This window comes from Sciurus carolinensis, chromosome 2 (genome assembly GCF_902686445.1).
Source record: "Sciurus carolinensis chromosome 2, mSciCar1.2, whole genome shotgun sequence".
Taxonomy (NCBI): domain Eukaryota; kingdom Metazoa; phylum Chordata; class Mammalia; order Rodentia; family Sciuridae; genus Sciurus; species Sciurus carolinensis.
In genome coordinates, this window is record NC_062214.1 from 83,906,794 (window position 1) to 83,933,700 (window position 26,907).

The 26,907-nt window shown below is 36.3% G+C and overlaps 1 protein-coding gene across 1 annotated transcript in view; it reads left to right on the forward strand.

The window, feature by feature from the left end:
* Myo9a (myosin IXA) overlaps positions 1-26,907 on the forward strand; it is a 251,023-nt gene that overhangs the window by 207,744 nt on the left and 16,372 nt on the right. The window contains exons 28-32 of the mRNA XM_047539276.1: positions 679-791; positions 5,034-5,176; positions 7,915-8,138; positions 8,696-8,812; positions 10,482-10,670. Coding sequence (XP_047395232.1) covers positions 679-791; positions 5,034-5,176; positions 7,915-8,138; positions 8,696-8,812; positions 10,482-10,670 — 786 coding nt within the window. The remainder of the gene's footprint in view (positions 1-678; positions 792-5,033; positions 5,177-7,914; positions 8,139-8,695; positions 8,813-10,481; positions 10,671-26,907) is intronic.

Consider the following 26,907-nt stretch of genomic DNA (forward strand, 5'->3'; position numbering starts at 1 on the left):
AGACCAAAAGGTTAAAGAAAGGATATTATAACTATGGGAGAAATGAAATATTAGGAAACAAATAAGTAACAAGAATTCTCTCCCGAAATGGGATTGTCTTTAGAGGAACGCATTGAAAACAAATGGAACAAGAATTGCTAATTGAAATTCAGGTCCCAGTTTGATAGCTTTGTAAATTGTTTCTAGTTTAGAACCTTAGTAATGATTATGATCCTTTATTCTTGGGTTCTTTGGTTTTCTTATCTTCTATGTGTTCTGGATATAATGAGAATCTATAATAGTATGTTAAGTCATAAAAATAATTACCACCCTTTTGTTATAAATAAAAAGAGATTTGAAAGATAATACCTAGTTTCCTAGATTTATCAGTGATTGGACTTATGTATGTATCTTTGAATGGTTTTGACTATTTACTTACCTTTCTACATGAGATTTTTTGTTAACTCATGGACCTTATTTAGCATTTTCATTGACCCAAGATCTCCATAATTCTATTACTTTATTATGTTTAATAGAGGTTTTAGTAGGTTCTACTATTTTAAAAAAAATCTCTGAATAATATGAATTATATATTTACATAACAATTGTAATTCTCAAATAACTATAACCTTAGTTTTAATTATAGTGTTATCGTGTATTTACTTGGTTTTAAAGTATTTGTATATGTAATTATTACAGACATCACAGCGATTTTCTTCAGTTGATGAACAAGCAAAGCTTCATAAAACCATGTCTCAAGGAGAAATTACAAAGTTGGCAGTGAGACAGAAGTCTTCAGATTCAGATATAAGGTATAAAGTATACACAGGATTAATAGTGTTATAATTTTATTTAAGATCTGAATAGTTAAATACTGAGCTTTTGAATTAATTATTTTACCGAAATGTCAAGAAATAAGAACTAAAATTAACAGAACATAGTAGTTTAGATACATATAATGAGCTTTATCTTCCTATATACATTATGATTTGGGGGAAGTCTCTAAATCATTATGTGACTTGTGGTCTTGTTATAAGAGAGATTAAACCAGATGAAATTGAAAATATGTTCAGGCTTTGGACTTGGTTCTATTCTGAGCTAATAAGTGTTTCAGAAAAAAAAAAAAGCTTATCGGAAATAATTATGTTCTCCTTAAAGAGAGCATATGGATTTTTTATTTTTCAAATAAATATCTTTGTGTCATGTTGTATTATATAAACATTTGGACCCTCACTGAAAACTTTTTTGGTTCATAACACTATTGCAGACTACTCTCTCACTAACAGTAGGGTCCTTTCCAAGGTACCCAAATCCAGAGCAGAGTATACTGGAAATCAGAAATTGGGGAACAAGATATAACATAGTAAAAGAACATATACCTGGGGGGCTGGGGTGATAACTCAGTCGGTAGAGTGCTTGCCTTTGATCCCCAGCACCAAAAAAAAAAAAAGAACATATACCTGGTGTGTATATTTAATTTCTACTCCCTCTCCTGCCTTGAAGGACAAAACAAAATATGTACACAAAACTGGAAGTATAAGTGTCTTGGTAGGAGAAAGCTGAATCCTAAATCATTTGAGTAAAACTGAGAAGGAAGTATCTAGTTTCTTCCCCAGTCTTAGAATAAAACAAGAAATTTATCTCTAGAAAGGATAAAACAGATCATCTCTGGACTTGGAGTTTATAAGATACCAAGATACATATTTGGAACAAGGGGATTTAATGACTTTTATGCATTAAGTATTAAAATCTCCTAGCTTTTTTTTTTTTTCTGAATTCCTACATTTCTTATACTCTCTAAGCAAATGATTCAAAGAGTCTGGAGGACATTTGTCCAGTCCTCAAGGAAAGACCTGAATATGAGCCCTCCCTGAGAAATTGATCAGCCATAGAACTTACAGTTTGGAAGCCTTATCAATGCAATGAAAATAAGAGTTTCTAAGTAGTGTTTTAAAAATCTACTTTTAGTCCTATTTAGACACAAGTAATGACCATACATTTGAGGATCATACCTTACAATGAAGAAACCAAAACTAAAAGATAAAATATAACTTGGAGAAAATACACTGTTCAGAGGATAGAAAACTTACAGACAGATAAATACAACTATCAATGGAACTTCTGCATAATAAATATAATTACATCCATGAAATTAAACATGGTGCATGAAAGAAAAACACTCATAATAAAAATAACTTTTGAAATTGAAAATATGATGGTATAAAACAGCAATGCAGGTTGTGAGAAAAGTACAAAACATATCAGAAAGAGGAGCAAAAAGATAAAGAAATGAAAGAGGTAAGAAAATTACAGGATCAGTTCAGGAGATACAATGACCCTCATGCTAGGAGCTCTGGAAAAGTAGAGTGAGGAAAATGAGAAGACAAATTATTAATAGTAATTTAACTGCATTTCATAGAACTAAAGGACATGAGTTTCCAGCTTGGAAGAGGCTGCTCAGTATTTAACATAATGGATGAAATAGATTCATACCCTCCAAAAAGCATCCATCATGAAACTAAAGAATCAAAGGAAGCAGTGAGAGAAACCACTTAGATTCGAGCAGGTTAGAAAACTCTGGGAGGCATTTCTTCAAGATGAAACTGACAGAGTACCTAATATATTTGAACATATTAAAAGGAGATATACACAAATGGAAAAACAATTGAAAGTGAATTTTGTGTAGAAGAGTGAGCAAATATAAGCTGGACATTGTCGGCACATGCTTGTAAGCCCTGCGGCTTGAGCGGCTAAAGCAGGAGGATTGTAAGTTCCAGGTCAGACAGGGCAACGTAGCAAGACCCTGTCTCCAAATTTTAAAATAATACATAAAAAGGGCTGGGGGGAGTGTAGCTTAGTGGTAGAGTACTTCCCCAGCATGTTGGGTTTAATTCCCAATATAAAGAAAAAAAAGAAAAGTGAACAAATGTTAAACAAAGCGATTTTCATGAACAAATAGGAAAAAAAAAAAAAAAGAAAAAGAAAACCCTGTGGAATAAAATAGGTCATGTTGAGAACTACATGTCTCAACTGTGATTAGTTACGCAGTAAAAATGAATACTGAATGTTTCTAAAAGTAAATCCTGAATATTGACCTAACTAAAATTAGACTATTTGTGTGGAGATAGAACAAAAATAGTGGAACATGCTTAATTGTTGCCTGTGGTCATGGTATAACAGCAGTATAAATAATAAATATCAGAAGAATCAATTATGTAATTCAAAAGGATGCTTTGAAGGAGCAGAAAATGGAAGAGAGTGACAGAAGGATGCTGTTGTTTGTAGTAAGCCCTGTAGAATCATTTTTCTTTGTAAGATATGAATATATAAGATTAGTATTGGGGAGGGTAAAAAAGAACATGGGACTGAAGCCAAATAACCCTGATTTTTAACTTCTATTTCCACCATCTCTTTGAGCCTCAGTTTGCTTTTGTATAAAGTACAGGTAATAAAATGTATCTATCATGGTAGTTGTGAAAATTAGGAATCTAGTGTGAGGGCATAGTGCCTGTTACCTAGTAGATGCTCAGATAATTTTGAAGTTTCACTTACATATTCATGTATTCACAAGTTAATGTACAAATAAACCTCCTAGTAAAGGTTTGTTACATAATATATGGTCAGTAAGTGTGAGCTATTTTTATTATCTAGAGGTATTTCCTGATGTATATGATGAAAGAGTATACAAGCCCTAAAAAGAGGCAATGTAGTATAGTAGGTGTGAGTCTCAACTTTGTCCCTGAATGGCTGGGTATCTGTAGGAGAGTTCCCTAATGTTTATTATTTTTATTTTTTGGTACTGGTGATTGAACCCAGAGGCGTGTCACCACTGAGTCACGTCCCCAGCCCTTTTATGTTTTGTTTAGAGACAGGGTTTCCCTGAGTTGCTTAAGGCCTTGCTAAGTTGCTAAGACCGGCTTTGAACTTAGGATCCTCCTATCTTGGCCTCCTAAGCCACTGCACCTGGCTCATTTTTTATTTTGAGATAGGGTCTGGCTAAGGTACTTGAGGCCTTGCTAAGTTGCTAAGACTGGCCTTGAACTTGGATGTCTCCTGCCTCAGTCTCCCAGGTTGGTGGGATTATAGGTGTGCACCACAGTGCCCAGCTCCAAATCTCCAGTTTTTCACGTGTATTAATATTTATAGTACAGTTTGATTATCTCTGCTTCAAAATATTTAGGACTAAGAAGTGTTTTGATTTCAAATATTTGAATTTTGGACTCTGCACATATATAATGAGAGATTTTTGAGGATAGAATTGAAGGCTAAACATGAAATTGCGTTCCATAAACACCTATAGTCTATTTTTGACTGTGACCAGTCACCTAAGGTCAGGTGTTTAATTTTCTACCTGTGGTGTAATAGCACTCAGAAATTTTTGTGTTTTATAGCATTTTTTGATTCAGATTGTTTTGAATTACACGTGCTCAACTTGTAATTTGTTAGAAGTAAAGTTGTTATAATTAAAGTACTTCTGTATAAGCACTTAGCATTGTGCATTCAAATAAGTAGTGGTTGTTGTTGATTATACTATTGCTAACTTGTGAATATAAGTTAGTAACATTAAAACTTTTACAATAATAAAAAGATGTAAAATTATGTATACATCATGATTATAGTGATCTTAAAATTGACAATGAAATTACAAATAATGTAGTGTTTTTTAGAGTGGTTGGTGGTTAATGATGATTTATTTAAAAGTATTTTATTTGTTATTATATTGTCTATATGCTAAATCCAAGCTGGATGGGAGACAAGAATGATATCAATTTAGGACTCAGAAAGCCTGAGTTGGAATCCTTGTTCCACCTCTCTATACCTGTTTTTAGAAAATTATTTAACTTTTCTGAGATTTATTATTTTATATTTAAGAAGAGGAAACTACCTTGGTGAACTTGAAGTGTAAATTGAAGATTAAAAATGTTTAAATTTAAATGAGGTGTAATGTATATGAAAAATTTATAAAATCTAAGATGATATACAAAATCACCGGAACATGCTGATTTCTGTTTATACTTTTTTTTTTTTTTTTTCCCCTTTTCTTTTTTAAACAGACCTCAGAAAGCTAAGATGAGATTTTGGACCAAAGGGAAACAAGGAGAGAAGAAGACTACTAGAGTAAAACCTGCCACTCAGTCAGAGGTTTCAGCATTCTTTGCTGGCTCAGATGTGATTCCATCTCATCAATTTCCAGATGGTAAAATTGACTCTGTCAATTTTATTTGACTCTTTTTAAAAATGTATTTAAAATTACAGTTTCTGTTTACTCTTTCTGGAAGTTTGCTATTCCTTTAGTATTTATAATGACAATCCTGTTAGCTAGATATTCTAATGAGATAGGACCAGGATTGTTACATGCTTCCTTAATAAATAAAGTTACCATATGCCCATATTAAAAGCTCCAAGAATATGTGGCATAAAACAATGAAGCAACAACCATTTCAAGAGTGACTTTGAATCTTAGGTGAGCCTTAGTCTTCTGTACTGCCAAAATTTAGCCATCATTCATTTACTTCACAAATATGTGTTAGTAGTATTAATAAGAACAGCCCCTATTTGAGTGCTTACTACTTGCAGAGAACTGTTCTAAGTATATTACATGTGTTAACTCAATTGATTCTGACAACAGTGTTGCCAGGGTTCTCAGCTTATAGATGAGAATAATAAATATATTATTGAAGAAGTTGCTTATTTATACACATATAGTAACTGGAAGAGCTAAGATTTGAAACCAGATAGTCCAGCTCCAGAATCCACATTCTTAACCACTGTGCTGTATATTAGATAGCTGTTATATGTCAATGTCTACCAAATGCCTGGTGCCTTATAATATAGCTATTATTTTAGTTTTGGAGCATGAATAATAACATATTCAAAAGTACCCAATAGTTAGCATTAGTCACTCTCCAAGGATTCTAGTGATACCAATATTAGATTACCCCTTCTTCCTATGCCTTTTTGTTAGTGATGCCAAAGAGATTTTTAGCTACTATGTAAAGATGTTGGTTATATATATCTTAAGGGATATACATCAGAGGTGGGATGTGGTAATGAGTGTGTGAAATACCAGCACCAACTAAAATAAGGATCCTAGGAAGAAAGCTATTATCTCTTCAGGAAGGATAGAATAAAACAAGTTGTAATAAGTAAGGAAAAACTTTTCGAATCTAGGACAAAATAAAGGAGCAAAGAGGAAAGATCATCAATCTTGACTTAGAAGTGGAGGCCTGGAGCAGAGGCATCTCTGTCAGCTCTAAAGAAATAGTAGAAATGTGTCTTGTGGCTTTGTTTCTATCAGCTGATGAACTTATATGGGTAATGCATTAAATGAATATTGCAAGTTTGGCTTGGAAAACTTTGAATTTTCTCACCATTGCATTACCAAGGTGTTCAGTTTCTTATATCTTGTCTAGTTGACAATAATCAATCTAAATTTTTCATTTTCCACAATTATATTCTTCATTGTTAACTTCCAAGATGCATAAAGCTTTCAGTTGAAGTAATATTATTAGACTATTGTACTTGCTTTATAAGGACACCTATATAAAAATTAGGATTATAGCTTTTTATTTACATTTGGGTAAAATTTTATTAAGGTAGCCCTTATTTTTTAATGCTACAATGACATTATGGACAACTTCTATATAATTTTATTATAAGACACTATGCCAATTGAAATAATTAGATACTTGTTATGTAATGGAATTAAAATCAGTTGATTTCAGATCATTTTAAATGTACTTATATCCTGTATCTTTATATTCTTTATTCTGGTGTCATACCTGAGATTTAGTTTGTTTCAATTCTTGCTTTAGGTGGCAGTTAGTCTTATATAGGGGGCCACTCTTTTGCATCATTATCAAAGTTAGCTCTTAGATGGAATTAGAATATACCATTGGACCGAGTAAGGAGCATTCATGTTGGGGAAACAAGTGTATATGAAGTGAGAAGCCAACATTCTCTACAGGCTTCAGATGGGGCTTGGCAAGTCTAGTCTAGTTCTAGATTGTAAGGATTACATGGAATCTGATCTCTAGTACAAACAATTGCAAAGAAAAATTCTCTGTTACAGACAAAGCCAGTTTATTTCTAGAATTTTGTGAGAACTTCAGATAGTTATATAACAAAATATAAATACTAAATACTAAAGATACTCAAGCAAAAATAAAGCAGTTATCTGTCTCCCTAATAGGTTGCCAGCTATCCCCAGCTATTATCATTGAAACTTTTGTGACTGTAGATCATAGTTAATAAAAATTAACAATTTTCAAATTTCACTGGTTTCTTAGACTTAGGTTTAGCTGGATATTCTTTCAAACAGATAATAGCAGAGCTATGACTAGATTAACAGTCAGTATTTAATATGGTAGTATGGTTGCATACTCTCTTTTCTTTTGAACTGAGGACTTGGGATTTAGGTTGATGTTCTGTAAGACACCTCCATCCAGGTTTCTAATATTAGACCTTAGCTCTTTGGAAGATATGATAGTATTTCCCATTAAAATGTAGTGGTAATTCCAGCTGGGTGCAGTGGTGCACTCCTATAATCCCGCGGCTTGAGAGACTGAGGCAGGAGGATCGTGAGTTCAAAGCCAGCCTCATCAACAGTGAGGTGCTAAGCAACTCAGTGAGACCCTGTCTCTAAATAAAGTACAAAAAAGGGCTGGAGATGTGGCTCACTGGTTGAGTACCCCTGAGTTCAATCCCCCGTACCCCCCCCCAAAAAAAAACCCAAAAAACTTAGTGGTCATTCTTACATACATTTGGATTTATTGTATACCTTCTTGACTACAAACATTATTGTTACTTTGCTTTTCAGAAATTTTGCATGTTTCTTTCAGTAACTTGCCAAAGGAACTTCAAAGAAGGGCATGGAGATGATCAATACTTTTTTTACTAAACATTTCATTTTGGGTATTCTATCTTGATTTGTAGAATTAGCTCACTATAACCCAACACCTCCTTTGAGCCCAGAACTGCCTGGTAGTTGCCGGAAAGAGTTCAAAGAGAACAAAGAGCCTTCTCCAAAGGCAAAGCGAAAGCGAAGCGTGAAGATTAGCAACGTGGCTTTTGAGTCTGTGCATTGGCAAAATGACTCTATCCAAATCATAACAAGTACTGGTGATTTAAAAAGCATGGATGAATTTCTTCTGAAAAAGGTACACTTTGATTACTGAGTCAAACCTCTGAGCAGCTTATATATATATATAAATATATATATATATAGACAGATATAGAAATAGATATAGATGTATGCATAAATAAAATAGGACATGCCCTCCAGAGATATTACATATGCTTCAGTAAGTTAGATGGTCTGTTCTTTACTTGAAAGGTACAAATAATAGAATATACATTAGTATAACTAGATAGACGGGATGTAATGTTTTAGGCTTTATTATTGACTTCCAGTTTACTATAATTATCACATTATATTTCATATATGAAGGTAAGGCTTGTCCTTGCCCATTCGGAGTTGTTTTTAGAACAATAATAATAGAACAATAAAATCATACAATGTTCAAAGGGACCTTCAAAGTTATCTAGTATTATAATAGTTTGCTTATATAGTCATACTTTTTACCTGGGTTGCATCATAAGAGCCTACAGCTTCCACTTTTAAAACAGGCATTATTGAAAAGATAATATAATTCTGCTGTTGCATTTGCCTCTTTTTAATTAGTTGATTTTATACAATTCTTTCTGTTGCCTCCAGATGCATGACCTAGATAATGAGGACAGCAAGAAGGATACACTAGTGGATGTTGTATTTAAAAAAGCACTGAAAGAATTTAGGCAGAATATCTTCAGCTTTTATTCATCAGCATTGGCGGTAAGCTAGACTATTAGCAGATATTCAGTAATTCAACATATGGAAAATTTAATAATGATTTAGAAGATAGTACAGGGGCCTTGTTCAAATAGAGATTTCTCTGGTTTCTTGTTTATGTTTTATGGATAGTTAAGGAAAAGTATACCAAATGCCTCATATTAATAGCTTCCCTAAATTTCCTTGATTTGTTTTCCCCCTTATGGGCATTTTTCTTGTCTTTAAGATGTTGAATCAGGTATTTTGGTTATGATTCTTTTTCGCCCAGTGGCTCTGTAGTTTTTTAACTTCTCTGTCCTTACAGTTCTATTGCCAATCGATTATTTCCAGTTCTCCTATGTGTAGAATATATTGTACAATTTTTTCCCAGTGAAGTTGATTTCTGTATGTCATTTTATGGCACTCACATTTGTCTTACACCATCATGATATTTGTCATGTTTTAGAAAATTTATTTTTCTCAGTAATGCTTTGGTCTATTGAATTATCATTAGTGTTTATAAATTATCTTTTATGAATAATTTTGAATATTTATAAATGACTTTTCTTTGTTGTTGTTGAATTGTTTTTTCTTTTTTTTTTTTTTATTTTTGGTACATGGGATTGAATCCAGGAATGTTTAACCACTGAACCATATCCCCAGCTCTTTTGGTTTTATTTTGAGACAGCATCTCACTGAATTATTTAGGGCCTCACTAAGTTCCTAAGGCTGGTCTCAAATTTTCGACCTTCCTGCCTCAGCCTCCTGAGTTACTGGGATTATAAGTGTGCATCACCACACCCTGCCTTGTTCAAATAGATTCTTTAATTCATTGTGAAAAGAGAAATCAGAAAAACTTTTTAAGTGTATACTCTACTTTTTATATTTTCATCAGCATAAGTTTTGTGTTTTTTTTTATTTTGTTTGTTTTTGGTTGTTTGGTACTGGGGATTGAACCCAGAAACACTTTACCACTTAATTACACTCCCAACCTTTTTTTGAGACAGCGTCTCTCTAAGTTGCCAAGGCTGGCCTCAGTCTTATGATCCTCCAACCTCAGCTTCCCAAGGCAATGAATAATAATGATTTTCTAACACTGTATCCAAAAAAGGTTAGTATCTAAGTCTGAAGAGGGAAATAAATTTTAAATGTGCATAATACTTTTTCATTATTAAAGAGCTTTTTTCTCTTATAAAATTCCAGATTCATTTAAATAAGTTAAAAGGAATTCCATTTAGATTTCTTTGCAAGTAATACAGTGTTTTTCTGAGCATGTCACTCTTCTTCAGATAAGTAGAGATAAAGAAGGTTACCTATCATGTTATTAAGCAAAGAACCAAGTATTTATTCTTTAATATTTTAAACAAGGTTCATTTGGGGGGAAATAAGTCATTAAGAGAGGAGCAAATAATCTTTAGAGCTAAATAAAATTAAAAAGCCAGACTTAAGGGAGCAGTTCTCAGGTTTTGCTTATCACATTGTTTAACTGTTTGGTCTTTGTCTAAAACTTAAGAAAGTTCTATTTTTGTATGAACTTAGAAGTTTATAGATACCACATGACCTCATAGACCTGCTTATAAGAAACTTCATCAGGATCCTAATCTTTATTCTAAATATTACCACTAAAAGTTTAATCAGTCTTCTGTATTTAAAGAATCTTTGCATAAAACCTTACACTTCTTTTTTTTATTAGATGGATGATGGTAAAAGCATACGATATAAAGACCTCTACGCACTATTTGAACAGATCCTGGAAAAGACCATGAGGCTTGAGCAGCGTGATTGGAGTGAATCTCCAGTGAGAGTTTGGGTCAACACTTTCAAAGTGTTTTTAGATGAATACATGAATGATTTCAAGACTTCAGATAGCACAGCCACAAAGGTAAAGGTAAATGTGATTTATTTTGATTTCTAAAAGGAATTCTTTTAAAGACTGTTAGGACTTCTAGTGTGTGAGTAAAACATTATAGATACACGTCAATTTAATATTACTTTAGCGCCTCCAAACTCGATTATTTTAAGTTTGTCAGGTCATATTTTCTAAACCCTGTGCAATGAATGCCTTTTTCATTGAATTAAAGTGTAGTGTGGTACCCTCAAAATTGTACTTTGAGTAGAAATTAGCACGTGAAATTTTCTTTTGAAAAACAGTGGTTAAAGATATGATTCACTGTATTATCTAGTGCCCTTTATGTAAAGACCCACAAGTTTTATTTCTCCTTAAATTAGTTTTTTAGGAAAGTATGTCTTTCAGAAAATATATGTAGCAGTAATAATAACCATTGTTTTTCAATGCCTATTATGAACCAGGAATTATATTATGTGTTTAATATTTAATTTTTTTTAGCTCAAGTAAATATTACAAAATCCATATTACAGAAGAGATGGCAGTCTTAGACAAAATCATCAACATTTTCTTTTCTTTACCCTAATTATTTCAATCTGTTCATTATAGCCATATCATTGGTTTTTCATATTATCTTCAGTTTTATTTTTAGTTATTGTAGTTTAGATTAATTTAGATTTGTAAACTATCCTAAATTATTTTTGAAACAATCAGATATAAAGTCTTTGCAAGTTCTCCTATTCTAAGAGATCTAGGTTAAGGTCTTTATTTTATGCAGAAGACACTAGATTTATACTGGTTCTCCACCTTCCATCCCCCATTTTTCTCTTTTCTTTTACAACTCCCTTTTTTTTTTTTTTTTAATCCAATTTGGAAAATACACAACATGCTGCAGTGTGTGTAGTGTATGAAACAGGCTTTGTCATCAGATTACTTGGGGAAACTTGAATATCCATGTCATTAGATCTCTTCTTTTAGTGTCTTGCCTTGGGGCAGTGGGTTAGATATTCATTGACTACTAGTATTCTGGGAGCAAGCGAAGGAAGAGATAGGTTCTCAGCAATCAGTGAATAAACTTCTCTTGATAACCTAACGTGTGGATAATGCCTGGTGTTCTCCATGTATCCCTTTGTTTTATCATCTGTATGTGTGTGTTTCCAGTCTTACGCAGGGGTAAGAGAGGAATAGACTCCCAGCTTTGTGGAAGGTGGGAAGGCTCTGGAGATCCAGCTATTATTTTCTATTTGTTGTTTTGATTATTTTTTTATTGGTGCATTATAATTGTAGAAGTAGGATTCATTGTGACATATTTATAAATGCACAAAACATAGTTTGATCAATTTTGCTTTCTAGTACTTCCCCTTTCTCTTCCTTCCTCCCTGCCTTGATCCTTTCCTCTGCCCTGCTGGTCTCTCTTCTGTTTTCATGAAATCCTTTTTTAAATTTTTCTCTCTGGATTCCATATGAGAGAAAACATGTAACCCTTGGCTTTCTGAGTTTGGCTTCTTTCATTTAAAGATTTCCACAAATGACATGATTTTTCTTCCTTATGGCTGAATAAAACCCCACTCTATATATGTACCACATTTTCCTTATCCATTCATCTGTTTGTGGATACCTAAACTGGTTCCATAATTGGGCTGTTCTGAGTTGTGCTGGCATAAGCTTGTGTATGCATACATCGTTATAGTGTGATGACTTTCTTTTGAATAAATACTGAGGGAGTGGTATACCTGGCTTATACGGTCATTCCATTTTCTAGTCTTTCAAAGAACCTCTATGTTGATTTCCATAGTGGTTGTACTAATTTGTAATCCCATCAACAGTATATACATGTTTCTTTTTCCTGCTTCCTTGCCAGCATTTCTTATTTGTATTCTTGATGACTGCTATTCTAACCAGAGTGACATGAAATCTCAGTGTGGTTTTTTTAAAAAAAATTTTAATTTGTTCCAATTACTTATACTTGACAATGGAATAATTTATGTGGTTTGATAAATCATACGTAAGTGGAGCATAATTTCTCATTTTTCTGATTGTTCATATTATAGGATCACATAGGTCATGCAGTCATATATGTGCATGAGCTAATAATGTCTATTTCACTCTACTATCCTTCCTACCCCCATACCCCTTCCCCTCCTTTTACTCCCCTTCAGTATAGTTTTGATTTGCATTTCACTAATTGTTGAAGATGTTCTACATATGAATATCCAGGTTTCCCAGTACCATTTTTTTAAAAGATGTATTTTTGGTGCCTTTGTCAGGGATTGGATGACTTAACTATGTGGGTTTGTCTCTGTGTTCTCTGTTTCATTGGTCTATGTGTTTGTTCTATGCCAGTACTATTCTGTTTCTGTTATTATACCTCTGTAGTATAATTTGAAATCAGGTATTGCAGTGCCTCAAGAACTACTCTTTTTGCTCACAGTTGTCTTTATTTTTCAATATGAATTTTAAGACTTTATTTCCTATTTCTCTGAAGATTACATTGAATCTGTGGATCACTTTTTGTAATGTGGCCATTTTAGCAATATAATCCTGCCTAACTGTGAACCTGGGAGGTCTTTTCATCTTAGTTCTGGCTAAAATTTCAAGTACCATATTGAATAGGAGTGGTGAGAGTGAACATTCTTATCTTGTTCCTCCTTTTAGAGAAAATATTTTTAGTTTTCCCAATTCAGTATGATGTTGACTTTGAGTTTCTCTATATATAACCTTTATGATACTGAGGTGAGTTTCTTCTAGCCCTAGTTTCTTAAGTATTTTATCATGAATGTCTTTATCAGAGACTTTCTTTGCATCTGTTGAGAAGATCATGTGAGTTTTGTCCTTAATTATTTTTATGTGGTAAATTATGTTTATTTGTGTATGTTAAACCATCCTTGCATCCCTGTAATAAAGCCAAATTTGATCATGATAGATAATCTTCTTAATGTATTGTTGAGTACAGATTGCTAATATTTTATTAAGGGTTTTTGCATCTATGTTCATCAGCTGTAGTTTCATTTTCTTGATGTGTAGAATAATTTGAAAAAAACTGACATTAGTTTTTCTTTATAAAAGATCTGATAGAATTCATCGGAGAATCCATCTGGTCCTAGGCTTTTCTTTGTTGGAAGGATTTTTATTACTCCTTCATCTCATGACTTATTACTGTTCAGCTTAAGTTTACTTTTTTGAAAAAAATTTTTTTATTGTTGATGGATCTTTATTTAATTTTTTTGTGGTGCTGAAGATCGAATCCAGTGGTCACACATGGTAGGCAAGCCCTCTACCTCTGCATCACACCCCCAGCTCCAGCTTAAGTTTGGTTTTTTTTTTTGTTTGTTTGTTTTCAGTGCTGAGGATTGATCCCAGGGCCTTGTGCTTGACAGGCAAGCACTCTACCGGCTGAGCTATATCCCCAGCCCCGAGCTTGGGTTTTCGGTATTTTCTTGGTTGAATTTTGATTGGTCTTACATGTCTAGACATTAGTGTTTTTCTACATTTTCCAGTTTATCAGAATGTAAGTTTTCAAAATAATGAGCCTGTGGATTTCAGTGATGTGTGTGGTAATATCTCCTTTTTCATCTTGAAGTTTATTAATTTAGATCATTTGTTTCTTTTTGTTAATTTGACAAATGGTTTACTAATCTTGTTTATCTTTACAAAGAACCAACTCTTTGTTGTGTTGATCCATTGTATTATTTATTATTTTCTGTATCACAATTTCAGTTTGTCTGTAGTCACCCTTCCTTCTACTGGTTATGAAATTGTTATTCTGCAGTACTCTGAGATGCATTATTAGGTTGTTTATTTGGGATCTTTCTGATTTTTTTATATAAGCACTTAAAAAGTTATAGACTTTCCTCTTAGAACTGCTTTCAGAACTCTTTCCACGAGGCAATCCAAGATGGCAGACTAGAGGGTCACTGCATCTCCAGTCGCTCCAGAACACAGGATTCAAGAAGGGGAGGCATTGAGAGACTTGGACTAAAATAGAGCCACAGGGTGAGTCTCGCCCACCGGGTGAAGCTCAGCCTGGGCGGCAGGCCCGGATAGAGGTGGCTTATCAGAGTAGGGCAGGGCAGCTACAGTCTTCCCCAGGCAGCCCTGCGCACTCCGGCGGTGGACTCCTCCCACACGGCCAGCTTCTCCAGCTTCTCGGAGCAGGCCCCCCAGTGAGAGCCTTTCTGCACAGAACCAGCTCCAAGTCCCGGAGCCAGCGCGGTGAGCTCCGGCCCGCAAGCAGCTTCAGGGACCAGGAAAGGGCAGCCAGGGACTTCCCCAAGCAGCCCGGCCCCTTCCGGCGGGGGGCTCCTTTCAAGGCTAGCTTCTCGGAGCAGACCGCCCAATGAGAGCCTTTCTACACAGAGCTAGCCACAAGTCCCCAACCAACGGAGAGCTCCGACCCGCAAGCAGCCTCTGGGATCAGGGCAGGGCAGCCAGATGCTTCTCCAGGTGGCCCTGCCCCCTCCGGCCACAGGCTCTTTCCACGGGGCGATCCAAGATGGCGGACTAGAGGGTGACTGCATCTCCAGTCGCTCCAGAACACAGGATTCAAGAAGGGGAGGCATTGAGAGACTCGCACTAAAATAGAGTCACGGGGTGAGTCTAGCCCACCGGGTGAAGCTCAGCCTGGGAGGCAGGCCCGGATAGAGGTGGCTTATCAGAGTAGGGCAGGGCAGCTAGAGTCTTCCCCAGGCAGCCCTGCGCACTCCAGCGGTGGGCTCCTCCCACACGGCCAGCTTCTTCAGCTTCTCGGAGCAGGCCCCCAAGTGAGAGCCTTTCCGCACAGAGCCAGCTTCCAAGCCCTGGAACCAGTAGCGGGCTAGGGGCAGCTTTCTTCGGAAGCACTGCATTATCAATTTCCTCCAAGACTTCAGGCTACTGAAGGCTGGGAGGTGATACACTGGAAATCTACAAGGACACGATAAGCCAATAGAGGAAATCTGCAATATTTCAGAGTCCCACTGACATCTGACAAATATGAGAAAACAAGGGAAGAAAATGTCCCAAATAAACCTAGATACTATATCAATAAAACCCAATGACAGCACAGCAGAAGAAATGTCAGAAAGGGAGTTCAGAATGTACATAATTAAAACAATCAGGGAAGCAAACGAGGAGATGAAAGAGCAAATGCAGGCATTAAATGATCGCACCAATCGACAGTTAAAAGAGCAAATACGGGAAGCAAGAGATCATTTCAATAAAGAGAGATACTGAAAAAAAAAACAAACAAACAGAAATCCTTGAAATGAAAGAAACAATAAGCCAAGTTAAAAACTCCATAGAAAGCATAACCAATAGGATAGAACACCTGGAAGACAGAACCTCAGACATTAAAGACAAAATATTTAATCTTGAAAACAAAGTTGGCCAAACAGAGAAGATGGTAAGAAATCATGAACAGAATCTATAAGAATTATGGGATATCATGAAAAGGCCAAATTTAAGAAGGCTTAGAGAAACAAACCAAAGGAATGAACAATCTATTCAATAAAATCATATCAGAAAATTTCCCAAATCTGAAGAACGAAATGGAAAACCAAGTATAAGAGGCTTATAGGACTCCAAATATACAAAATTACAACAGACCCACACCAAGGCACATTATTATGAAAATACCTAACATACAAAATAAAGACAGAATTTTAAAGGCCACGAGAGAAAATAATCAAATTCAGAGGGAAACCAATAAGAATATCAGCAGATTTTTCAAACCAAACCCTAAAAGCTAGAAGGGCCTGGAACAACATTTACCAATCCCTGAAAGAAAACAGATGCCAACCAAGAATCTTATACCCAGCAAAACTTACTTTCTGATTTGACGATGAAATAAGATCCTTCCATGATAAACAAAAGCTAAAGGAATTTACAAAAAGAAACACGGCATTACAGAACATTCTCAGCAAAATATTCCATGAGGAATAGATGAAAAACAACGATGCAAATCAGCAACGGGAGGAACTAGCCTAAAGGAATAGCCAAATAAAGGAGAAACCAAATCATGTCAAGAAACAAAAATGAGGGTTTCAAGATGGCGGACAAGATGACTGCATTTCATGTTGCTCCAGGACTACTCAGGATTCAAAAGAGGAGACAGTGAGTGACTTGGGACCAACTCAAAGCCGCCGGGTGAGTCTCTCCCGTTGGGGAGGCGTTCTGGATGGGGCGGTAGTCCCGGAACGCAGGGAACTTTGTGAAGTAGAGTTGCCCGGCAAGACGCCCCTCCCCCCACTGGAGCGGTAAACACGGACAACTGGGATCATCATAGAGGAGGCGGCTCAGCACAGCACTTGGACTCGGAGCAACCACTGGGACTCCTGGCGGCTGCCTGAGGAGGAGCTGTGTGGCGAGCTGTTTGGACTCAGAGCGATCGTTTCTGAACACCGGGGGGCTGCCCAGAGGAAGAGGAGAAGCACGGCGGGTCACTTGGTCTAGGAGTGACTGCATCAGAGCCACAGGCGGTTGCCAGAGGAGGAGGCAAGTGGTGAGTTGTTTGGACTCAAAGAGACCGCTCCTGAACACCGGTGGCCTGCCTGGAGGAGGAGCACGGTGGATCGCTTGGTCTCCGAACAACCACTCCTGAACACCCGGGGGGCTACCCCGAGGAGGAGGAGGAGGAACAGGGCGGGTCACTTGGACTTGGAGTGACTGCCTAGGACTATAGGCAGTTGGCGGGAGGAGGAAACGCGAAGTGAGTTACTTGGACTCCTAGTGACTGTGTTGGAACACCGGGTGGCTGTCCAGAGGAAGAGGTGTATGGCGGGTCTCTGGGTCTCGGAGCTATTGTACGGGGCTCCAGGTGGCGACTCAGAGGAAGGGCCGCATAGACAGGCGATTAGATGCAGAGCAGGGTCCCAGGATCTAGGCAACTTCTTGGTGGAAGAGCCGCACAGAAACACGCCTAGGGGCAGAGCGAAGTTTCCAGGACTGCGGGCAGATTCTCTGAGGAGAGGCAGCCTAAGGAGACTCATCTGTGAAGGCTGAGGCTCCCAGGCCCAGGAGGTAGGTCTGGGCCCCTGGGAACGTTGCAGAGGAAGACAGCCCAAACCAGGCGGTAGTTGTAGATTGAGGGGAACCTCTAGGAGGGGAACTGACCAGCGAGACCTCCCCACCGGGTGAGTCTTCCCTGCCAGGTGAGGTTTTCCTACAAGGACGGTAAAACCAGAGACACAGGCACAAACAGGCCTTGCCTCAGCCCACAGCCTAGTTCCCCTTTGGATGACCATTGGTCAACAAGTGGAGGCACCTCTGCCCACTATCAGGGAATATATCCCACCTGAGGGTCACCAACCCTAGAGAGGCAGCTTTCTTGTGGAGCACCGCATTATCAACTTCCTCTAAGACTGCAGGCTACTGTAGGATAAGAGGGGATATACTAGCAATCTTCAGGGACATTATAAGTCAATAGAGGAAATCTGCAATATCTTAATGACCCACTGATTCCTGAACAATATGAGAAAACAAGGGAAGAAAATGCCCCAAACAAATCTAGATGTTACATCAATAAAATCCAACGACAGCACGGCAGAAGAAATGACAGAAAGGGAGTTCAGAATGTACATAATTACAATGATCAGGGAAGCAAACGATGAGATGAAAGAGCAAATGCAGGCATTGAATGATGAGATGAAAGAGCAAATGCAGGCATTGAATGATCGCACCAATCGACAGTTAAAAGAGCAAATACGGGAAGCAAACGATTATTTCAATAAAGAGTTAGAGATATTGAAAAAAAAAAAACAAACAGAAATCCTTGAAATAAAGGAAACAATAAACCAAGTTAAGAACTGCATAGAAAGCATAACCAGTAGGATAGAACACCTGGAAGACAGAACCTCAGATATTGAAGACAAAATGTTTAACCTTGAAAACACAGTTGAACAAACAGAGAAGATGGTAAGAAATCATGAACAGAATTTGCAAGAACTATGGGATATCATGAAAAGGCCAAATTTGAGAATTATTGGAATTGAGGAAGGCTTAGAGAAACAAACCAAAGAAATGAACAATCTTTTCAATGAAATAATACCAGAAAATTTCCCAAATCTGAAGAATGAAATGGAAAATCAAGTACAAGAGGCTTATAGAACTCCAAATACACAAAATTACAACAGACCCATTCCAAGGCACATTATTATGAAAATACCGAACATACAAAATAAAGACAGAATTTTAAAGGCTGTGAGAGAAAAGAACCAAATTACATTCAGGGGGAAACCAATACGGATATCAGCAGATTTTTCAATCCAGACCCTAAAAGCTAGAAGGGCCTGGAACAACATTTTTCAAGCTCTGAAAGAAAATGGATGCCAACCAAGAATCTTATACCCAGCAAAACTTACCTTCAAATTTGATGATGAAATTAAATCATTCCATGATAAACAAAAGCTGTAAGAATTTACAAAAAGAAAGCCAGCATTACAGAACATTCTCAGCAAAATATTCCATGAGGAAGAGATAAAAAACAAAGAAGCAAATCAGCAAAGGGAGGAATTAGCCTAAAGGAACTGTCAAATAAAGGAGGAACCAAGGTGTGTCAAAAATAAATAAATAAAATGTTTAAAATGAACCAAATGACCGGGAATACAAATCATATCTCAATAATAACCCTGAATGTTAATGGCCTGAATTCATCAATCAAAAGACATAGACTGGCAGATTGGATTAAAAAGAAAGATCCAACAGTATGTTGCCTGCAAGAGACTCACCTCATAGAAAGAGTTACCCATAGACTGAAGGGGAAAGGATGGGGAAAAAACATACCATGCACATGGACTCAGCAAAAAAGCTGGAGTATCCATCCTCATTTCAGATAATGTGGACTTCAAGCCAAAGTTAGTCAGAAGGGATAAAGAAGGACATTTCATACTGCTTAAGGGAAGCATAAATCAGCAAGATATAACAATCATAAACATCTATGCCCCAGACAGTGGCTCATCCATGTATGTCAAACAAATCCTTCTCAATTTTGGAAACCAAATAGACCATAACACATAATACTAGGTGATTTTAACACGCCTCTCTCACCACTGGACAGATCTTCCAAACAAAAATTGAACAAAGAAACCATAGATCTCAATAACACAATCAATAATTTAGACTTAACAGACATTTATAGAATATACCATCCAACCAAGAGCGAATACTCTTTCTTCTCAGCAGCACATGGATCCTTCTCTAAAATAGACCATATATTATGCCACAAAGCTAATGTTAGCAAATACAAGAAGATAGAGACACTACCTTGTATTCTATCAGATCATAATGGATTGAAGTTAGAAATAAATGAAAGAGTAAAAAACAGAAACTACTCCAATACCTGGAGATTAAACAATATGCTATTATATGATGAATGGATAACAGAAGATATTAGGAAGGAAATTAAAAAGTTCTTAGAGGTAAATGAGAACAAAGAAACATCATATCAAAATCTCTGGGACACTATGAAAGCAGTACTTAGAGGAAAATATATTTCATGGAGCGCATTTAATAAAAGAAGTAAAACTCAACAAGTAAATGACCTAACACTACAGCTCAAAGCCCTAGGAAAAGAAGAACAGACCAACCCCAGAAGTAGTAGAAGACAGGAAATAGTTAAACTCAGAACTGAAATCAACAAAATTGAAACAAAAGAAACAATACAAAAAATTGACAATATAAATAGTTGGTTCTTCGAAAAAATAAACAAAATTGATAAACCTTTAGCCAAACTAACAAAGAGAAGATGAGAGACAACCCAAATCACTAAAATTCGGAATGAACAAGGAAATATCACAACAGACACAACTGAAATATAAAACATGATTAGAAGCTATTTTGAAAATCTATACTCCAACAAAATAGAAAATTTCGAAGACATCAACAGGTTTCTAGAGACATATGAATTACCTAAACTGAACGAGGAGGACATACACAATTTAAATAGACCAATTTCAAGTAATGAAATAGAAGAGGTCATCAAAAGCCTACCAACAAAGAAAAGTCCAGGACCAGATGGGTTCTCAGCCGAGTTCTACAAAACCTTTAAAGAAGAGCTCATTCCAATACTTCTCAAAGTATTCCATAAAATAGAAGAGGAGGGAACCCTCCCAAACTCATTCTATGAAGCCAATATTACCCTGATACCTAAACCAGAGAGAGACACATCGAGGAAAGAAAATTTCAGACCAATATCCTTAATGAACATTGACACAAAAATTCTCAACAAAATTTTAGCAAATCGCATACAAAAATATATTAAAAAGATAATGCACCATGATCAAGCGGGTTTCATCCAGGGATGCAAGGTTGGTTCAACATCAGGAAATCAATAAATATAATTCACTATATCAATAGACTTCAAGTCAAGAATCACATGATTATTACAATAGATGCAGTAAAAGCATTTGATAAAATACAGCATCCCTTCATGCTCAAAACACTAGAACAAATTGGGGTAGTGGGAACATTCCTTAACATTGTAAAGGCCCTCTATGCTAAGCCCATGGCTAATATCATTCTAAATGGTGGAAAACTGAAAGCATTCCCCCTAAAAACTGGAACAAGGCAGGGATGCCCTCTTTCACCACTTCTTTTCAATATCGTCCTTGAAACTCTAGCCAGAGCAATTAGACAGACCAAAGAAATTAAAGGGATACTAATAGGAAAAGAAGAACTCAAACTGTCCCTATTTGCTGATGATATGATTATATACTTAGAGGAACCAGGAAATTCCACCAGAAAACTTTTAGAATTCATAAGTGAATTCAGTAAAGTAGCGGGATATAAGATCAATGCACATAAATCTAATGTTTTTTTATACATAGGAGATGAATCTTCAGAAAGAGAAATTAGGAAAACTACCCCATTCACAATAGCATCGAAAAAAATAAAATACTTGGGAATCAATCTCACAAAAGAGGTGAAAGACCTCCACAATGAGAACTACAGAACACTAAAGAAAGAAATTAAAGAAAACCTCAGAAGATGGAAAGATCTCCCATGTTCTTGGATAGGCAGAATTAATATCGTCAAAATGGCCATACTACCTAAAGTGCTATACAGATTCAATGCAATTCCAATTAAAATCCCAATGACGTACCTTACAGAAATAGAGCAAGCAATTATGAAATTCATCTGGAAGAATAAAAAACCCAGAATAGCTAAAGCAATCCTCAGTAGAAAGAGCGAAGCAGTGGGTATTGCAATACCAGATCTTCAACTCTACTACAAAGCAATAGTAACAAAAACGGCATGGTATTGGTAGCAGTGGTACAGAATAGAGGACACGGACAGAAACCCATATAACTACAATTTTCTCATACTAGACAAAGGTGCCAAAAATATGCAATGGAGAAAAGATAGCCTCTTTAACAAATGGTGCTGGGAAAATTGGAAATCCATATGCAACAGAATGAAACTAAACCCATATGTCTCACCATGCACGAAACTAAACTCAAAATGGATTAAGGACCTCGGAATCAGACCAGAGACCTTACATCTTATAGAAGAAAAAGTAGGTCCAGATCTTCAACTTGTCGGCTTAGGACCAGACTTCCTCAACAGGACTCCCATAGCACAAGAAATAAAAGCAAGAATCAACAACTGGGATAGATTCAAACTAAAAAGCTTTCTCTCAGCAAAGGAAACTATCAGCAATGCGAAGAAAGAGCCTAGAGAGTGGGAGAAAATCATACTTCAGATAGAGCACTAATCTCCAGAATCTATAAAGAACTCAAAAAACTCTACATGAAGAATGCAAATAATCCAATCAACAAATGGGCTAAGGAAATGAATACCCACTTTACAGAAGATGTACAAGCAATCAACAAACATATGAAAAAATGTTCAACATCTCTAGTAATAAGAGAAATGCAAATCAAAACCACCCTAAGATTCAATCTCATCCCAATTAGAATGGCGATTATCAAGAACACAGGCAACAACAGGTGTTGGCGAGGATGTGGGGAGAAAGGTACACTCATACATTGCTGGTGGGGCTGCAAATTAGTGCAGCCACTCTGGAAAGCAGTGTGGAGACTCCTTAGAAAACTTGGAATGGAACAACCATTTGACCCAGCTATCCCACTCTTTGGCCTATACCCAAAGGACTTAAAATCAACATATTACAGAGATACAGCCACATCAGTGTTCATAGCTGCTCAGTTCACAATAGGCAGATTGTGGAACCAACCTAGATGTCCTTCAATTGATGAATGGATAAAGAAACTGTGGTATATACATAAAATGGAATATTACTCAGCCATAAATAATGATAATATTATGCATTTGCAGGCAAATGGATGAAATTGGAGAGTATCATGCTAACTGAGATAAGCCAATCTCAAAAAACCAAAAGACGAATGATATCGCTAATAAGTGGATGAGGACACATAATGGGGGGGTGTGAGGGGTTAGTGTTAGGGCAGGAGTTAGGGTTAGGGAGTGGGGCAAGAATGGAGGAAGGAAGGAGTGTATAGAGGGAAAAGAGGGGTAGGAGGGTTGGGGGGGAAGGGAAAAAATAACAGAATGAGTCAAACAACATTATCCTATGTAAATGTATGATTACACAAATGGTATACCTTTACGCCATTTACAAACAGAGAAACAACATGTATCCCATTTGTTTACAGTAAAAAATTTTTTAAAAAATGAGTCAAATGACTTGGAATACAAATCATATCACAATAAAAACTGAATGTTAATGGCCTGAACTCACCAATCAAAAGACATAGAATGGCAAATTGGATTAAAAAGAAAGATCCAACAATATGTTGCCTGCAAGAGACTCATCTCATAGAAAGAGATACCCATAGACTAAAGGTGAAAGGATGGGAAAACACATACCATGCACACGGACACAGCAAAAAAGCTGGAGTATCCATCCTCATTTCAGATAATGTGGACTTCAAGCCAAAACTAGTTAGAAGGGATAAAGAAGGACAGTACATACTGCTTAAGGAAAGCATAAATCAGCAAGAAATAACAATCATAAATATCTATGCCCCGAACATTGGCTCATCCATGTACGTCAAACAAATCTTTCTCAATTCCAGAAATCAAATAGACCATTACACATAATACTAGGTGATTTTAACATGCCTCTCTCACCACTGGATAGATCTTCCAAACAAAAATTGAATAAAGAAACCATAGATCTCAATATCAACCATTTAGACTTAATGGACATATATATAATATACCATCCAACAAAGAACGAATATACTTTTTGTCAGCAGCACATGGATCCTTCTCTAAAATAGACCATATTTTATGCCACAAAGCTACTATTAGCAAATACAAGAAGATAGAGATACTACCTTGTATTCTATCAGATCATAATGGATTGAAGTTAGAAATAAATGATGGAATAAAAAACAAACTTCTCCAATATCTGGAGATTAAATAATATGCTATTATATGATGAATGGATAACAGAAGACATCAGGAGGGAAATAAAAAAATTCTTAGAAGTAAATGAGAACAAAGACCCATCATATCAAAATCTCTGGTACACTATGAAAGCAGTACTTAGAGGAAGATTTATTTCATGGAGCCCATTCACAAAAGAAGTAAAAATCAACAAATAAACGACTTAACACTACAGCTCAAAGTCCTAGAAAAAGAAGAGCAGACCAACATCAAAAGTAGTAGAAGTCAGGAAATAGTTAAAATCAGAGCGGAAATCAACGAAATTGAAACAAAAGAAACAATCGAAAAAATTGACAAAATAAAAAGTTGGTTCTTTGAAAAAATAAACAAAATTGATAAACCCTTAGCCACACTAACAAAGAGAAAGAGGGAGAAAACTTAAATTACTAAAATTCAGAATGAACAAGGAAATATCACGACAGACACGAGTGAAATATGAAACATAATTAGAAGCTATTTTGAAAATCTATACTCCAACAAAACAGAAAACCTCGAAGACATCAACAAGTTTCTAGAGACATATGAATTACCTAAACTGAATCAGGAGGACATACACAACTTAAATAACAATTTCAAGCAGTGAAATAGAAGAGGTCATCAAAAGCCTACCAACAAAGAAAAGTCCAGGACCAGATGGGTTCTCAGCCGAGTTCTACAAAACCTATAAAGAAGAGCTCATTCCAATACTCCTCAAAGTATTCCATGAAATAGAAGAGGAGGGAACCTTCCCAAACTCGTTCTATGAAGCCAATATCACCCTGATACCTAAACCAGACAGAGACACATCGAGGAAAGAAAATTTCAGACCAATATCCTTAATGAACGTTGACGCAAAAATTCTCAACAAAATTTTAGCAAATCGCATACAAAAAATATATTAAAAAGATAGTGTACCACGATCAAGCGGGTTTTATCCTAGGGATGCAAGGTTGGTTCGATATCCGGAAATCAATAAATGCCATTCACCATATCAACAGACTTAAAGTTAAGAATCACGTGATTATTTCAATAGACGCAGAAAAAGCATTTGATAAAATACAGCATCCCTTCATGCTCAAAACACTAGAACAAATTGGGGTAGTGGGAACATTCCTTAACATTGTAAAGGCCATCTACGCTAAGCCCATGGCCAATATCATTCTAAATGGTGAAAAACTGAAAGCATTTCCCCTAAAAACTGGAACAAGTCAGGGATGCCCTCTTTCACCACTTCTATTCAACATCGTCCTTGAGACTCTAGCCAGAGGAATTAGACAAACCAAAGAAATTAAAGGGATAGGAATAGGAAAAGAAGAACTCAAACTATCCCTGTTCGCTGATGATATGATTATATATTTAGAGGAACCTGGAAATTCCACCAGAAAACTTTTAGAATTCATAAGTGAATTCAGTAAAGTAGCAGGTTACAAGATCAATACTCATAAATCCAATGCATTTTTATACATAAGTGATGAATCTTCAGAAAGAGAAGTGAGGAAAACTACCCCATTCACAATAGCATCGAAAAAAATAAAATACTTGGGAATCAATCTCACAAAAGAGGTGAAAGACCTCCACAATGAGAACTACAGAACACTAAAGAAAGAAATTAAAGAAAACCTTAGAAGATGGAAAGATCTCCCATGTTCCTGGATAGGCAGAATTAATATTGTCAAAATGGCCATACTACCAAAAGTGCTATACAGATTCAATGCAATTCCAATTAAAATCCCAATGACGTACCTTACAGAAATAGAGCAAGCAATTATGAAATTTATCTGGAAGAATAAAAAACCCAGAATAGCTAAAGCAATCCTCAGTAGAAAGAGCGAAGCAGGGGGTATTGCAATACCAGATCTTCAACTCTATTGCAAAGCAATAGTAACAAAAACGGCATGGTATTGGTACCAAAATAGACAGGTGATCAATGGTACAGAATAGAGGACATGGACACAAACCCAAATAAGTACAATTTTCTCATACTAGACAAAGGGTCTAAATATATGCAATGGAGAAAAGATAGCCTCTTCAACAAATGGTGCTGGGAAAATTGGAAATCCATATGCAACAGTATGAAATTAAACCCCTGTCTCTCACCTTGCACAAAACCCAACTCAAAATGGATCAAGGACCTCGGAATCAGACCAGAGACCCTGCATCTTATAGAAGAAAAAGTAGGTCCAAACCTTCAACTTGTTGGCTTAGGATCAGACTTCCTTAACAGGACTCCCATAGCACAAGAAATAAAAGCAAGAATCAACAGCTGGGATAGATTCAAACTAAAAAGCTTTCTCTCAGCAAAGGAAACTATCAGCAATGCGAAGAAAGAGCCTACAGAGTGGGAGAAAATCTTTGCCACTCATACTTCAGATAGAGCGCTAATTTCCAGAATCTATAAAGAACTCAAAAAACTCTACATGAAGAATACAAATAATCCAATCAACAAATGGGCTAAGGAAATGAACAGACACTTCACAGAAGAAGATATACAAGCAATCAACAGATATATGAAAAAATGCTCACCATCTGTAGTAATAAGAGAAATGCAAATCAAAACTACCCTAAGATTTCATCTCACCCCAATTAGAATGGCGATTATCAAGAACACAAGCAACAATAGGTGTTGGCGAGGATGTGGGGAGAAAGGTACACTCATACATTGCTGGTGGGGATGCAAATTAGTGCAGCCACTCTGGAAAGCAGTATGGAGATTCCTCAGAAAGCTTGGAATGGAACAACCATTTGACCCAGCTATCCCACTCCTTGGCCTATACCCAAAGGAACTTACAATCAGCATACTACAGAGATACAGCCACATCAACGTTCATAGCTGCTCTATTCACCATAACCAGTTTGTGGAAACAACCTAGATGCCCTTCAGTTGATGAAT